This window comes from Bactrocera tryoni, chromosome 3, assembly GCF_016617805.1.
Source record: "Bactrocera tryoni isolate S06 chromosome 3, CSIRO_BtryS06_freeze2, whole genome shotgun sequence".
Taxonomy (NCBI): Eukaryota; Metazoa; Arthropoda; class Insecta; order Diptera; family Tephritidae; genus Bactrocera; species Bactrocera tryoni.
This window is the reverse complement of record NC_052501.1, coordinates 65,655,939-65,672,365: the sequence shown is the minus strand read 5'-3', so window position 1 is coordinate 65,672,365 and position 16,427 is coordinate 65,655,939. Positions and strand designations below refer to the sequence as shown.

Here is a 16,427-nt window from a genome sequence, read left to right as displayed (position 1 = left end):
TGAGGGTGTTCTCGAAGACCAAGGAGAGTCGAACCAAATTTTGTTCCGCAATGAATTTTTGGCTCAATGGGTAAATAAACAAGCGAAATTGCCGCATTTGGGACGAAGAGCAACTTGAAGAGATTGAACAGATGCCATTTCATCCCGAAAAGACAAAGATTTGGTGTGGTTTGTGGGCCGGTGTAATTATCGGTCCATATTTCTTAAAAAATAATGCCGATGAGAACGTAACCGTAAATGGCGACAGTTATCGCGACATAATAACCGACTACTTGATGTCTGAAATTGAAGCTCGTGAGCCCCGCGACATTTGATTTCAATCTATTACCATTTACTCTCGGTTTTCAGACTTCTCTACTTTATTGTTAAATACTCTTCACCAAAATTCCATCAATAAATAATTTCTATTTACAATTCTGCAACTTATTGCAACTTGAACTTCTGAAAGTTTAACAATTTAAAAGCTAGTCAAGGTTGTGTATCTAGGGGACAGTCGTAATAGGCGAGCCCACTTGCATGCGCACATACATACATATTCACAAATGCTTTGCTGACATTTCGCCAAATTTAATCTTTCTTGTGGAAACGCACACCACCACCTTATAGCCTACACTAACAACGCATTTTGTCTGCAACATTTTAACTAGATGACATACAAACCCACAAAACGATATTGCATTTGCAATAAGGGATGCTGTGGAATTTTTCGGCATTGTGTCGTTGCGATTTGCATGGCCAACTTGTAGCGTTTAAGGCATCCTTATATGCTATATATGTGTTATATACACATATACAAGGTGAATTCCAAAGTAAACCGGATTTTTTGAATCAAGCGCCCCCTTTTGACGCTATCTATATATCGACTGGTGCGTTAAAATCTGCAATTTTTATCGAGTGTCCAGTGAGAATTTCATGAAATTTCATTGATTAGAAGCGAAGTTATTGCGTTTTAAGTGTCGATATGTTTGTGTTATCGGTGCGAAAATGAGCTTCGAACAAAGAGCCAACATTAAGTTTTGTTTTAAAATTGGTAAAGCCTTAGCCGAAACGTTTCAATTGACGAAACAAGTTTATGGCGATGATTACCTATCCCGTAGTAGAGTGCACGAGGGGTTTCGACGTTTTCAAAGTGGTCGCGAGGACATAAATGACGATCAACATGCGGGCCAATCAAAATCCGTGATCACCGCAAATTCAATCGCAAATGTGCGTGAATTCGTCAAAAATCAGCAGAAATCATTTTGATCGAGCATTTGGGCTTAGGAAAGGTGTGTGCACGATTTGTTCTGCACAAATTGACTGACGACTAAAAATTTTCTCAGAATCCAACATTCGATCGACGTTTGTGATCAATAATTTGACTAAAAATCACATTTTAACCATTAACCACTCCCCGTATTCACCTGATGTGTCACCGTGCGACTTCTTCCTTTTCGGAAAAATGCATTTTCCCATGAGAAGAAGACGTAGGGGCTACTCAAAAGGCTTGCACCGGCATACTGGCATACCCATACCGACCAACGAGCTAAAACATTCGGATGCTTTTGGATCCTGAAAAATCTGTATTGAAGCAGAAGGAGACTGTTTTGAATAAAATAAATTGATTTTGCCGAAAAAACCATTTGTTCTGTTTTTTAAAAGTCCTGTTTTCTTTGAACTCTCCTTGTATTTATACTCCCATGAACGTACAATGTAGCCGCATAACCTAAAGCCCATGGAAATGATAGTCCAGCGATTACCAGCAGCCCGTACTCTGCGTACATATATATACGTACAAACAATATTTTAAAAGCTTTCAACCATTTCCACGCTGAAAGGTCATCAATTTTATTTCCTCAAAACTGCTTAAAAGCTTCAGGTTGGGCTTTAAATATAATATTCTAAGCTTACCAACAAAAATTCGAGCATGGTCAATAAGCCAATTCCAATAACAACTCTCCTTAAAACAACAAAAGCTGATAAAAAGAGAACATATTTAGCGAGTTATTAAAGACAGTTTTATCAACCAACCAAATGACAAATGGTACTTCAAAGTAATTATTAGTGTTTAGTATACGCTTATCTCTCTGAAGTACACCAAGTTCATTCGTAGATTTTTGCGATGAGTGAAATTATGCAACACACAAGATCCATTAAATTTTGCAAAATCAAATTTCTATTGTTATAACTTTTGAAAAGAAAATTGCACTAAGTGCGTTCCAAAAAGTAATACTAAAAGACTCACAATGTGCGCACAGACTGGATTCGGTAGAGGGCGTTCCTAGCTAACGAACGAGGAGGTGGTCTGGTCAGTTGTCTCCGAGCACCTCGAAAGTCAGCACCAACATTTCTGCGAGTGGTGCAAGTCGAAAATTTAGCGTTCGTTGTAGCAGAAGTACACGATTAAATTCTATGCGAAACTCGGTAAACCTTCGACAGAGAACTTTGATATGATCAAGCAGGCTTACCCAAATGTTGCTTTGGTAAGAAGTGATGTGTTTCGATGGCATCAGGCTTTTTTTGGAGGGCCAGAAGAGGTCGCTGATGAAGACCGGAAGAATGAGCAAGTCCAATGTGAAAAAGATACTCAATGAATTTATTCCACATGGACAAACCGTCACGGTAAGTTTTACGTGGAAGTCCTCAAGAGACTCAAACAGGTCCAACAAGACATCGCAGCCGATTGGACGTTGCACTACGACAACGCCCCGGCTTCCACCGCCTTCTCAGGACTATTCTGGAGAGTACCTCCGGACACGCCTTCGTTGCTTGGAAATCGCGCTGGCAGCGCTGCATCGACGCAGAATGAGCCTGTTTTTGAAAGGTGGCTGATTAAAGATTGCACGTAGTCCTTTGTGAAGCCATAGGAAAGGAGAACTTCTGTCTTCGGACGTATAAATTAGTAAGAAGAGAATATAAATTTGCACAGGCTTCCTCTAGTTCGGTGATGTGTCTGAAGGTATGCGCTCCCAAGTGTAAGTTGGGACCTCCCAAACGAAGGACAGTCAAAAAGGAAGTGTTTAATTGCTTCCACCTCATCTTCTTCCATAAAGCTGCAGCAAATAGCGTTAGGTCAGATTTCCATCCTTACAGCATGGACACCAATAGGGCAATGGTCTGTTAAAAGCCCCACAACTGGGGAGAGACTAGCTTTACTGAGGGCAAAGAGATCACTAGATCTCCTGCGATCGGTTTTGGGCCAAAAGGCTTTTGCGACAGCGCATGTACCGATGGTGACTCAGCGCTTTCCTTGCTAATCAACTTTACACTTTCCTGCGATTTCGCCATGGCCCGGCCCCCGAACCAGTCTTACGAGTATCACGAACACACTCGATGCTATTGAGAACGAGGTTAGGCACTCCTCGACCAACACTGAACTCACTGTAAATGAGTTCAATGCTAGTTTCGCAGCTCTGCTATCTGAGTGAGTGGTCATTTTTCTGAAGGAGGCAGGACTCCGGAGCAGCAGATCTACTGCTACCTTAATGGCTGCAACCTTAGCTTCGAAGATACTGCAATAGATAGGAAGTCTAAAGCTGGATTTGATAGAGAGCTTCTGACAGTAAACCCCTAAACCAACTTTTGCAAGCTTTGACCCATCCGTAAAAAAGCTCACTGCCCCTTTCTTCCAACGGCGTCTTCCTATCTATAACTCTCAGGGCGGTATATGGGCAAAGAAAGAACCGCCGGCGTTCGGTTTAGCGACTCCATGAACTAAGTGATCGGGTGTGAAGCCAACTCGTGTTAGAATATCCGAGAGTTCAACTACGTGTTCTTTTAAGAACCCAGATTCTCTGAGTCTAATAACAACTTCCGCAGCCATACTTTCCGGCGATATCTACGGGCACTATGTGCAAGATGGCGTTTAGTGCCATGGTTGGAGTAGATCCTAGTGTACACACATTCCGATGAGCGCCGTCCGTTGGACATCCTCGGGATTATTTGCAAGTGTGTTTTTTTGTAGAGCCCTCCACCACATGAAGACTCCATTGAACAAAATAAGCTTGACTACCACTTTCGGTAGATATTTCACATTCGCCGCTTGCAGATGGGAGATTTGTGGCAACGGTTTCACCGGGATTTTTTATCTTCTAATAAGTAAAACCGAATTGGCTTTAAATAGGTTGATGGCGATACCACTTTTGACAGCCCGATTACGACGTTGAGATACCCCTGCACCAACTCGTACACGGACACTCACAATCTTTCCGTTGACCATAAGAGCTACATCCTCTGCATAGGCAATCACAGCAGCCATGATCCTCAAGTTTTTTAAACAGGTCCTTAACGACCCGGGTCCTAGAAAGAGGAAAGATAACTCCACCTTGTGGGGTACCCGTAGTCACATTTCGTGATTTAAACCCCAAGACCGACCAGAGCAATGGCTGCCTTTGACAGTACGTTGTGGAAAAACTCAATATCAAGGAATGTCCCAACAACGAAATCCTTAATCATAATGACAGTATCTACTGACTTACCTTTACAATAAACATGTTGAACTTTTGATATATAGTTCCTCGGAATGCGCCTTCTTATGTACATACCAGTTCATTAGTCTTTCCAGAGTTTTTAATAAGGAGGACTTTTTACTTACTTAGTTCTAAATCATTTTATGTGTTAATTTATGAGTTATACAACCCAAAAGTATGATACTAAAATGTTGTACTATAAATGTACATGTAGTAAAATTGCATACTAAAATTTTATATTAAAAAACTTGTAAAGATATATTAAGTAAAACGCACAAATTTTTAATAAGCTGTTTTAGAATATGTCTTTATTTTCAACACCTTAACAATTTTGCAACCTTTACAGTCTTCAATCAGCATTTAGGCATTTATAATACATATGCATACATGTAGATATTTTTATAGTATATATAATAAATATATTCCGGATTAACATAAGAGAAACCAATAAAGTCATTCTCAGCTAAGTTCAGCATAAATAATTTATCGGTTTGTGTTAAGCCCCAGTCAATATTCCCATAGAATGGATGTGTGGTAACCTCAGAGCGCGCATAGCATTCGGCACCCAAACGATTGTTTGGCTTCTTAGCAAGGAACTGCAAGGCAAAATATACTCTCTTAAGTGAGATCTTCTAGTGTCTTTATGTTGAAAGTTACTCACGCTAGTTAGCACATCCAAAGCCTCTTGAGAGAAGTGCTTCGGAAAGACTGCTTTCATATCTTTGATAAACTTGAAATTGCTCTCCTCATCTTGAGCCTCGAAGGGATTTTGGCCGGCCAACATTTCGTAAATCAAAAAACCGAAAGAACACCAATCGATGGTGTGGTTATAGGGTTCATAGTTACGTATCTGTAATGAATTGTACAGTTATTTTGTATGAAATGAAATGCTTGGAGAAAGTTCTCGTAGAATCACGTTCTTCAATACCTTCCTTACCAAAACTGAAGTCGACAAGCTTTACGTGACCCTCATCAACTAACAGCATATTATCTAGCTTGAGATCGCAATAGATTATATGGTGTTCGTGTAGAAAGACTAAAGCAAGGCTAAGCAGTTTCTATGGCATAGAAGCTAAATAAAGGTTGAAAAATAAATTTCAATTGACTAAGAACAAATTCAAAGCTCTTACAAAGATATAGATTCATTGAAACGTCCATATACCTGCTCTGATACATAAGATCACCGTCTTTACAATACTCCATAGCGAAGAACAAGCGATTCTTGAAGGCAAAAACGCATAACCTCAAAAACACATAGAACAGACAGAGCTCTTACCATGGTTTGAAAGCACGACAAAAATGGTGATTTGCCTGAGAGCGCCAACACATGCTTTTCAGTCATAGGCAATTCCATATCATTTGTTTGTATTATGACATCTTTAGGCAATTCTTTTACAGCATAGAGCTCATCAGTACGCTTTGGAAATTCTGCTTAAAATGCTGTTCACACGAAAGTACAGTATGCTCGAAAAAACGCACCGCAACAATATACACACTTACACACCAAACGATATTGCAGCTGGCTAACTCTTGACCTCCTGCTTCACTTTCCTCCGTTAAGAAAATGCAATGTCCTCGCATACGCTTTATCCCGCTCTCTCCCAAGCTTTCGCTTTCTTTCTTTTTTTCCGTTGCACTGTCCTTTTAATTCCAACTCACGCTGTCTAAACACAGTGCCTTTGGGTCTGTGTGTGTGTGTGCGTTTATGTGTGGAGTTTCAGTGCCTTTAAACGAGTACTGCATAGTCTGGATTCACGTAGGAAAAGCCCACAAATTCCGTTTGATCCAAATTCATCATAAATGCTTTATCCGTTGGTGTCAGATCCGTTTTCTCTGAAGTGAATTGCTTATCGAAATTCGAAACATCTTTGCGATGTTTCTATGTGTCAGTGTGTATGTGCGTAGTGTAAGGTATTTGCATATTAATTTCACATAGCGAAGTGTGTCGACAGTTTTCGCTCTCACTTACAACTTTCGGCTTAAATGGCGGTTGCACTTCGCGATTCTCGATTTTCTCCCAATCGATTCTTCGAAAGAAGGGATGTATACGCACATCTGCCTCGCCGGTGGGCCCACAACCGAGACGTTTATTCGGTTGCTTGGTGAGAAACTGCAATAAGAACCGAAATTTTGTGAATTTAATTAGTTTCAAATAAATAAAATACACAAATCAAATATAATTATGTGGGTTATGGCGTTTGGGGCCACTGTGTTTTTTTATGTCATATTAGTCCAATTTTTTGAATTACGACGGTGGTGAATCTGAACCCTATTTATGACAAGACGGAAACTTTCTACAAGGACTATATACAGAAAGTCAGTATGAGTGTAGTTTTTACTCTTTTGATATCAAGGGCGGTGCTTTTGGGACGTAAATTTTACCAAAATTTTATCTGCTTATTTAACTACTTAAAAGCTATAAACTCTTTCGTGTTAAGTGTAAAAAGTTCGTGGAATCTGATTCTTCTACATGTGATCTCTTGCTAACGAGTGTCAAATGGATATAAATATGGTATATGCTCTAAAGCTTCCTGGTCTTCAATAACTCGCAACTTTTCGTCCAAGAATACTGATGGAGAGCTTTGAAGGTTATTTTTTTATTTCAATTTCTTATTATACATACATTTAAGAATACACACAGAAAATTTCATATCGTTCCGGTAAATAGTTTCAAAGTTACACGCAAATTCGAAAATGAGTTTCAGAATGCTTGGAAATGCATTCCAAACTTTAAACTCGTTTTTCTCAAAAGGGTGTATTCAATGACACAAAGTGTGACAAACATTACTCAAAAACGACTGATCATTAGTCTCAAATTTGAACATGATCTTCTTTAAAATTTTTTTTGGGATTTAATAGAAGATTTTTTTCTCACCCATAAATATTTTTTTTTATAAACAATGTAAAGGCGAAATTTTGGTCAAAAATTTTTTTTTTTTTGGGGAAACAGCCATTTTGTCAAAAAATTTGATTTTGCTTTTATGCTTTTGAATAACCAAGTGGTGCTATCTTTGGATTATCAATTTCTTGTTATCATGTCATCAATTCATTATCCTTAGTCGGACATTAGTTCGTGGTGAACGAGTGAACTGACTCAAAACAGGTTTTGATGCTATAAATATGCAAAAATGCACGGAAATTCCAAAAATACTGTAACTGAGGCGGCGTACCACTTTTTCCTATTTTCAAAAATAAATAGAATTTAATAGGCTGTCAAGCATGGATAACATTTAAGCGCATCGCTTAAGCTAAAAACTATAACTGCATAATATTGAATGATTACAATATTGAATGATTACAATATTGAAGGCTAATATAAATATTTTTTCAAGAAACTAAAATTCGCGATACTTTTTGAAAGTATAATTAATAATCGTTCCGCATAGGTTTCTAACTAAAACTATCTCATTGTCTCATAGTCATTGGAGAGGTGATCAAGAACCTGCCAAAATCAATTTCACAAAGTGCGTGACATCCCAGTATTGTTTGATTGCTTTAGTCATTAATCTACTAGAGTGCTATTTTCCGAGTCAATGGTTCATGAAAACACTGCTTTAATATATAACTTATTTTTTCGCACTACGAAGACAGAGCTTTCAAAGTTGAGCTTTGATGATTACCTCTTTACCTATTTAATCGGTTTAAATTTTTTCAAATACGGAAGGCGTTGAAGATATACATATTTATATAATATATAAGAACAAAATTTGTAAATAGACAAAATAATAATAAGAACAAAAAGCCTTTGCTGTTCTCAAGAACTAAATTTAAAATTTGAGTATTTTAGCAATTCTCCTTAAAGGATTTTTTAATACTTCTTTCAAATTGTCCAGATAATAAACTATGCGCTAAAAATTCCAAAAATTCTATTTCCAATATTCTCAATTAAAACTCTAAACTCATTGTGTATAAGCATTAAAAGGCTTAAAATATTATTAAATTCATAAAAGCTCAACAAAGCTGTTTTATTTAGCAAATATATGAAACACCACGTTCTCTGTCGAAGAATATGTAAAAGTTTCTAAAACAATATGCTTCAAATTTAAAAAAAATTGGCCCAAATTTTAATCCTCTTTCTTATGTTTATTTAAAATTTGCAAGGTCACTCAAACTAAAAAGGATGTCAGAAATAAAGAATACACATATGTAGCTCTTTGCTTATGTATAACTTATTCCACTCGATGTGCATATGTATGGTAAGCACGAATGTGTACTTGTTTGCCGGACATTTAAAATTAATTTATGCCCAACGACACATGTGTGCATAGTTAATGAAGTCCATTCGGTGACAGTAAACAAAGCCAAAATTTCAATGGACAAATATAAACAAAAGAACAATTTATAGTTTAAAGCTTTAAGCTTTAATGGGACATTGAAAAACATAAAAATATATAAAGTGCAGAGAGAGTAATTAAGTTTTAAATACACATAGCACATTTTACTCACCCCTTTGCACGCCTCTTTGGCCTCCTTGCTCAAACTCTTCGGATAGGAGGCATTGTGATCGGTAATGGCAGCAAACAACTCTTCTTCATCCTCACCATCGAATGGCGGCTGGCCGACGAGCATTTCGTAAAGCAAAACGCCATAAGCCCACCAATCTACCGATTTGCCGTAGGGTTGATATAGAATGATCTGTTGAGAAAAAATAATAGTGAAATAAGCGTAAGTGAAAATAAAACTGGAAGAGTTCTAAGAGTTGAAACGGTTGCCGTAATAGCTTATCTAACTCTTTCGAAATTGTGTCAAACTCAATAATGAAGTTTATGAGATATAATGCTTTCGGTGTGGTTTTGCGAAAGTGATTACAGTTTTTATGGATAATTATTTATAAACATGGAGTTCTCCAGTCTCACCGAATGACTTTTACATGTTAAAGTTGATTAGATTATTGCACTTATCTTTAATAAGGACAAACGAAATGATTCTTAGTCTGATTACTTCCAAGGGTCCTTATAGAGCTTTCTGACAAAAAGTTAGGTTAGTTTAGGTTAGATTGCTGATCAAAGATCGCACGTGGATATGTAGAAGCCATAGAAAAGATGAACTCCTGTGTTCGAACTTATAAATTAGTAATACAAAATTGCACAGGCGTTCAATTTTGTGCGGTTTGGAGGTATGCGCTCCCAAATTTATGACTTCTCAAACGAGGAAGTGTTTAATTGTTTCTACCTAAACTTCCTCCATACAGCTCCTTCATCTGTACACGGGCAGAGAAGGACCCGCCAAATGATCCGGTATGAAATCAAAGTATGTGAGGATATCCGAGTGCTCAAATACATTTTCTTTTAGGAACCTAGATTCTCGGAGTCTGACTTTTTCAGCCATTGACCTTTCGAAGATGTCAACGTGCACTATGTGCAAGATGGCGTTAAGTGCTATGGTTGGAGTAGACCTTAGTGCACCAAATATGCCGATGATCGCCGCCCGGTGAACGCTCTTGAATTTCTTTGGAAGTGTGGTGTTTTCTAGAGCTCTCCACCACATAAAGACTCCATAGAACATAATGGCCTTGAGTATGGTGTCGTTGAGCCAGAGGACTATTTTCGGTGAGAGACCCACCCTCAGCCCGTCAGCCACCTCTTATGAGGATCACCCCATCATACTCAGATGTCACAATGCCTCCGGCCATGTGTCTACCAATTCCTATAGAGCCGATCCTGCTCAACATCCAGTCTCAAAGTTAAAGTCGTCCAGGAGTTGAAGGGCTGTGAAGGCCGCAGGTCATTTAATATTTAAGCTTATGCCACATAGTTTAAAAAGGAATAAAATGTCTAATAAACACAAATAATGAAATGAAAGCTTTCACTTAACGCTGCGAGTTATTAGAAAATATTGTTTGCCGACCGTCGCCGATGTTATTGCCGCAGTAGACTAGAGTATTAAATTATTTTGCAGATAAATATACAAAAATGGCGCGCCTAAAAATACACAACAACACACACATAAACTCGAATCGGAACTAAGTAGTGTCGGCAGACACATCGACGTACACTCAGACACACTTAAACAACATTTGTGTTTATCTCTGAAATGAAATCGAAATATGAGTTCCAATTATTTTAGCAACAACTTGCAACAATATTCTCAAACACACACACACCAGTTTCCCTTTCAACTTGTTTTACTTACCTCGGGCGCTATGTAGTCGGGTGTGCCGCAGAATGTCTTTGTTGTCTTATCACCAATAATATTCTCTTTACACATGCCAAAGTCGGCAATTTTAACATGACCATCGGCATCCAAGAGAACATTGTCCAATTTTAAATCCCGATACAAAATGCCTTTACTGTGTAGAAAGAAGAGGCCGGCGGCTATTTCGGCTGCGTAAAAGCTAATAGATTGGCAAAAGAAAAAAGAAAATGAAATGTGAAAAGGTATTTGTATAGAAAATAAAGTAACAAATCGAAAAGATTTTAAAGTGAGATTGTTCAAAGAAACTTCTGCAAATAATACACTGCCGAGATTGGCCACTTCACCGAGGTCAATCAACGGCACAAAAGTCAGTCAATACATACGGATATTTGTCCTTTGCTCTCTTATTTTTACTACATTTTATTCTGTATTTTTCTTTGTTATTGAGCATGCTTCATGCTTACACAGCTACCGACTCCTTGAGTTTGCCGAATTTTTGTATTTGAAACATCAAATCGCCACCATTGACGTACTCCATGACAAAGAAGAGACGATCTAAGGTTTGGAAGCATGAGTGCAGCTGTACTAGGAATGGCGGCTTTTCGCCCAAAGCCAAAACACGTTTCTCAATCATTGTACACTCGACATCATCGTCCTGTATGATGACGTCCTTTTTGAGTATTTTAATGGCGAAGAGATCTTCGGTGCCCTTGCGTTCGGCCAACATGACCTGTTGTGGTTGAATAGATGATTAAAGTAGAAGGGAAAATGCTTTATGAAAGCGAAACTTAAATGATTTTTGCACAGAAAAATGAAGTCATAGAACTTTTAAATAAGCAGCACACATGCGCATCGTTTAAAATGTGTCCAAATCAGGCTTTTAATAATATTTGTTTTTTACAATAACTCTGCAGACAACGCCACACACTTACCTTGCCAAATGAACCTTTTCCCAGCACTTTTATGAAATTAAAATCGGTAGCACGTATCATATCTGTTTTAGATTGTGTCTGTGTGTTTGTATCGCTACGCATCACCAGTGGTTTGTTTTGTGATGATTTCTGCGAATGAAATGTGAGAAGAAGTTGTAAGTAAATCCTAGACATGTGTGCATTGTGGATTCAAATATTATTTCTCAAATTGGCTTATTGGAGATTTTCTGCAATTTACCCGCATTTGACTTTTGAGTTTAAGTAGATCCTGTGTGGCATCGGCGCATGGCACATTGTAATATTCGCCCTCCTCTTGTGTAAGCAATTTGAACCAGCCATCCGCGGGGTTCTGAAAAATAGTATTACATTAAATATTTGACAGGTCTTGTCAAACTGTGATGTTTTTTTGTTCAGTATTGCTTGGCGTCTTTCAGCATGGGAAGACTTACAGAATTTGTCCGGAAAGTACTATTACTGATTTACTTTCGCCGCGACTGTACTTCGGAGCGTGGGCGCACCGACTACACCGACTGGATTCAGTAGAGAGCGTTCCCAACTAACGAACGAGCGGCTGGTCAGTTGTCTCCGAGTACCTGGACAGTCGGGACAAACATGTTTGCGCTATGTGTTTCTGTGAGTGGTTCAAGCCGAAAATGCCGCGTTCGTTAGAGTGCAGGTACGTGATTTAATTCTGTGTGAAACTCGGTGAATCTGCGACAGAGACTTTGCTTATGAATGAGCAAATCCAAAGTGAAAACGATGCTCAATGTCTTTTTTGACATCAAAGGCATCGTCCACCATAAATTTATTCCTACTGTATAAACCGTCAACGCCAAGTTTTACGTCGAAGTCCTCAATTGACTCAAACTAAATCGGGCCCGACAAGACATCGCAGCCGATTGGAAGTTGCACCATGACAACGCCCGGCTCACATCGCCTCTCTTGTGAATAGCTACCTAACCAAGGCCGACATCTCAACGCTTTCGCAGCCACCCTACAGCCCAGATGTGGCCCCCTGACTTTTTTGTTTTCTTGCCTGAAAAGGCCGATGAAAGGCAAGCATTTGAAAAGACAACAGAGATGATACAAGAAGCTTACATCTCAGCTCTCAAGGTTATTCCGGAGAATGCCTTCCGTAACGCCTTCAATGCTTCGAAATCGCGTTGGCAGCGCTGCATCGACGCAGAAGGAGAGTATTTTGAAAGTTCTTAAAGAATTGTAACAATTGATTCAATAAATTTTTTTAAACCGACTCAGTCCTATTACTTCCCGAACAAACCCTGTATGCCTGAACAACGTGTAAAAATCGTTCAATTTAAGAAAATCCAGGTTCTGTAAAGAATGTGCTGCGCGTGTTTCGCTCAACCTATGGCCAGCATAATCGGCCTACTGAGCGTATTGTTCGCAGCACCATCATCCATCGTAGCAACCCGGACTGACGTATGGAACGACTTGGGTACTTTCCGTTGAGATCTTAAATTGAAAGCGTACAAAATGTATCTTGTTCAAGACCTGAAGCCAGTCGACCTTCCCAAACGACATCGCTTCGCTCTATGGGCTCTTTGAAAAGTTCCAAAAAGATCCGACGTTTGCAAATCAAATTTTGTTCAGCGATTCATTTTCTTGTTCTAAAACAATTTTATTAACTCACCTTAATAATTTCGGATATACCGAACGACAAAGCGCCCATAAAATCATTGCGCGATGTGCGGTCCCAATCCCAGACCTCGATAAGTACACGCCGATCTTTGTCTTCTGGCTTGAGATCACTAAAAGGAAAGAAATATCAGAATATTGTCTTAGTAATTAAACTGAAATTAAAGAGTTGTAGAACAAAAGTAGATAGGTATAAAGGTTTCATGGGTATAGACGTTACATTTTATTTTAATATCGACGTTTAGTGTAGAAATTAATTGCTGAGCGCATCAATTCTTGTTTTTGAAATAAAAAAATAAAAAATCTTCTGAACAGCTTTTGAAATTTATGTAATTTTACATAAACATATAATATGGAATTCTTAAAACACTTTTTGTATTTAGTTGTATAAAGCTTTCACCAAAACAGTAGATCTATTTTATTTCCTTACGTTACTCAGAGCGCTAACCTCTTACTTTTTGCTTCTTGCAAATTAATCAAAGTCGTCAGATGTTCACTTCTGAAGCATTGGCATATAATTTTACTAAAATATTTATTAATTAATAAGATTTTAAAGTCCCAGAAAGCTTTAAGTAGTACAGAAATCAAAGCTTTCAAAAATCTATCGGTAAAAGCTTTCATCCCAATATTTTAAAATATTGTCATATTTTATGTGATTTCAAAACGAGTAAAACAAAACTTTTTAAATAAGTCACAATGGTTATAAAACAAACCCATATTTCGTTTGGTTTTATTATTTTTACTTGAAACTTTTGCTCTTAGCAAGCTTTTAGAAGAGAAACAGAACAACAAACAGACAAGTTTTTCTAAATCCATATATCTTATTACCCACTTAGAAGTGCTTGCTGTCTTATTAATAATTACTCACTATTTGATGGTCTCGTTCCACACAGGATTTAGACAAGCCTTGATGGTACGCGTCTTCTTCTTGGACTTTTCATGTTCATCTGGAATTAGTTTGACCTTAACATAGGGATCACTAAGACCATTCGGGTCCATCGGAATGAGATTACGGCCTTCTTTGACTAAAAAGAAATAAGATATTTAAATTAATTATAAATGGAAGAAGTAAGAAAGGGTGAGTGTTGTCGAACATTTTATATTCTCGCAATTTGTGAGATACTAGTTGTACAAAGTTTTATTCCGAAGTAATCATTAGTGCTTGATTTGAATACAGTAAAGTGAAGAAATAAGGTGAATTTTCAAATTTTTTTATATAGTATGAGTAGAAGAGGTGACTGTGGTTCGACTTCGCTCATGTTCATCTCGAAATATGGAAATGTCAGAATAATATTATGCATTAAATTTGGTCGAATAATTCCTGAGTTATTGGATTCGAACTAAAGGTAGCTGTGCCACGTCCATTGTAAAATGCTACAACGGCTCTTAGGAAGCTCTTCCGTACCTTCCGTATAAATCTAATTGCGATATATCTACACATAGGGATTGAGGTAAATACCAAACATGCTTTTCGAATGCATCAACTGGCTTTCAGGTGTAGAAAAACGTTGCCCTAATAGTTTATTTTTTACGAATGGGACTAAAAAGATATCGATCGGCCCTAAGTCAAGACTTTACGTTGGATTACTAATCAAATCTATGTTTTAAGTGCTCAAAAATGTAATTGTTTTCGTCGATGTTTGAAAGTTCGTATTACCGTGGTGAAGAGTGATTCGCCTTCGGCGGTTGGTTTTTCTGATTTCTTGAAAGACAACAGGAAAACAAATGATTGTATATCAGTCATCATTTACTGCTCCGTATTGTTCCGTTGGTATAGTTGCGACAAATCCAGTTTTTACAAAGAAACAGGCAGCCATTTGCTTGGAAGGGCTTCATGCACGAACAACTTTTGGTTGTTTCGGCTCATCTTTAAACTCACATGCAATCGATTGCTCTTTACTTTGGGGCGCATACGTGTAAACAGACGTTTCATCATCTATCACGATTTAATAGACGTGTTGTGAAGTACCACCATCGTATTTTGCTAACATTTCTCAAGACCAATCGAGACGAGTCTCCTTACAGTCAAATGTTCAAGCAATCTTAAATGAAGCTAGTCTCATTAATGCCCATAGTTGTCTCAATCCTACGATAGGTCACGTATTACAATATCAGTGTGATTTCGGACGACTTTCACGAAATTTATCCTGGAGTGATCAACGATCTCAATTGGATTCACCAAACAATTGATAAACACTCGTCTTTGATAAATTGAATTAAGTTCATCGTTCATCATAGTTCACGTTAAAAGTTGTAAAAAATAATCGGTCTATTTAATTCTATTTTGTAGTCGAGAAGAATGTTTTAAGTTACTATAAACAACACAAATAGCGCTCATATGTCAAAATGGTCTCAATATGCATGCCATCAAAAATGTCAAACTTTACGATGAAATTCTGACTTTTTGGATTGCAACACTAGTGCTGCCAAATCCCGAGATATAAAAGGCAACCTACGTATCTAAAGTTTACACAAATTACAAAAGAGTTAAATAAAAATATGTTTAGATATTTAAAAATAAATATAGTTTATTAAAAAAATATATTACATTATATTAACCAAAAATTAATATTTGATAATTTTTCTTTAAATTATACGAAATTACATTTATATAAATATTTATGAAACATTGCTAATATTAAAAAAAATTATTGATTTCAAAATAAAATAGTTTTTAAAATAAATAAATAAAATTATCTACAATATAAAAGTTTAAGTTAAGTTGATAATATTGAAAATAATATGTAATATAAAAAATAAATAACTTATTCATTTAATTTTTAACTTATTTATTTATTTTTTAATATTACAAAAAGTTCATAAAGCATAAAAAGTTGTATTAATTTTCAATAAGCCCAACTTACTTTGCACCGTCAGCAAATTCTCCTTCACATTCAATTCCAAATTGATGCGTCCACGACGTTCGGTGTGATCGCAACCGCACAAGCTCGGCACATTCTCCTTGCAGCGGGCATGCACATTCATGTCACATGCTGTTTGTTGTTAGCATAGAAGCCAAGTAGCGGTGGAAAAGTTACAAAAAAGTTGTGCATACATTAAAAATTATGTTCAAATCAGTATTTGTGTGTTTAGCATAAATTGAATAAAAAAAACTTTTGTAAACATCTTGTAGCTGCTATCAAATTAACTAAACTCCATTTTGACTAAGCTAAGCGCCAAGTGAAAGTGAAAGTGTATAAAAGTAATAAAAAATGCATAAAACAGGTAAACAAACATACACACACACACACACGTA

General features: G+C 37.3%; 1 protein-coding gene across 4 annotated transcripts; it reads right to left on the bottom strand.

Annotated features, from left to right (window-relative positions):
• Positions 1–4,743: 4,743 nt before the first annotated feature.
• Positions 4,744–16,411, bottom strand: LOC120770329 (protein kinase C, brain isozyme-like). Of its 4 annotated transcripts, XM_040097722.1 has the most exons (11): positions 16,036–16,411; positions 14,040–14,196; positions 13,167–13,284; positions 11,754–11,864; positions 11,516–11,644; positions 11,048–11,313; positions 10,581–10,782; positions 8,897–9,083; positions 5,725–6,572; positions 5,110–5,669; positions 4,744–5,044 (listed from the first exon to the last, which is right to left on the bottom strand). In XM_040097722.1, the coding sequence occupies exons 1-9, from the start codon at positions 16,154–16,156 to the stop codon at positions 6,328–6,330; spliced, it is 1,536 nt and encodes a 511-aa protein (XP_039953656.1). In that variant the 5' UTR covers positions 16,157–16,411; the 3' UTR covers positions 4,744–5,044; positions 5,110–5,669; positions 5,725–6,327. The 4 variants fall into 4 exon arrangements, with proteins under 4 accessions (XP_039953656.1, XP_039953657.1, XP_039953654.1 ...); XM_040097723.1 differs by having other exon boundaries at positions 5,110–6,558; positions 8,895–9,083; XM_040097720.1 differs by having other exon boundaries at positions 5,110–6,572.
• Positions 16,412–16,427: the final 16 nt, after the last annotated feature.

What these genes read in the sequence shown, in the direction of transcription:
- LOC120770329 (XM_040097720.1), bottom strand. Translation starts at nt 16,156, where the DNA reads ATGAATGTGCATGCCCGCTGCAAGGAGAATGTGCCGAGCTTGTGCGGT. An exon ending in AACTCAAAAGTCAAATGCGG is followed by an intron (nt 11,645 to 11,753) that starts GTAAATTGCAGA and finishes TTTCATTCGCAG; the next exon opens with AAATCATCACAAAACAAACC. An exon ending in GGCCAAAGAGGCGTGCAAAG is followed by an intron (nt 6,573 to 8,896) that starts GGGTGAGTAAAA and finishes TCACAAAATTTC; the next exon opens with GGTTCTTATTGCAGTTTCTC.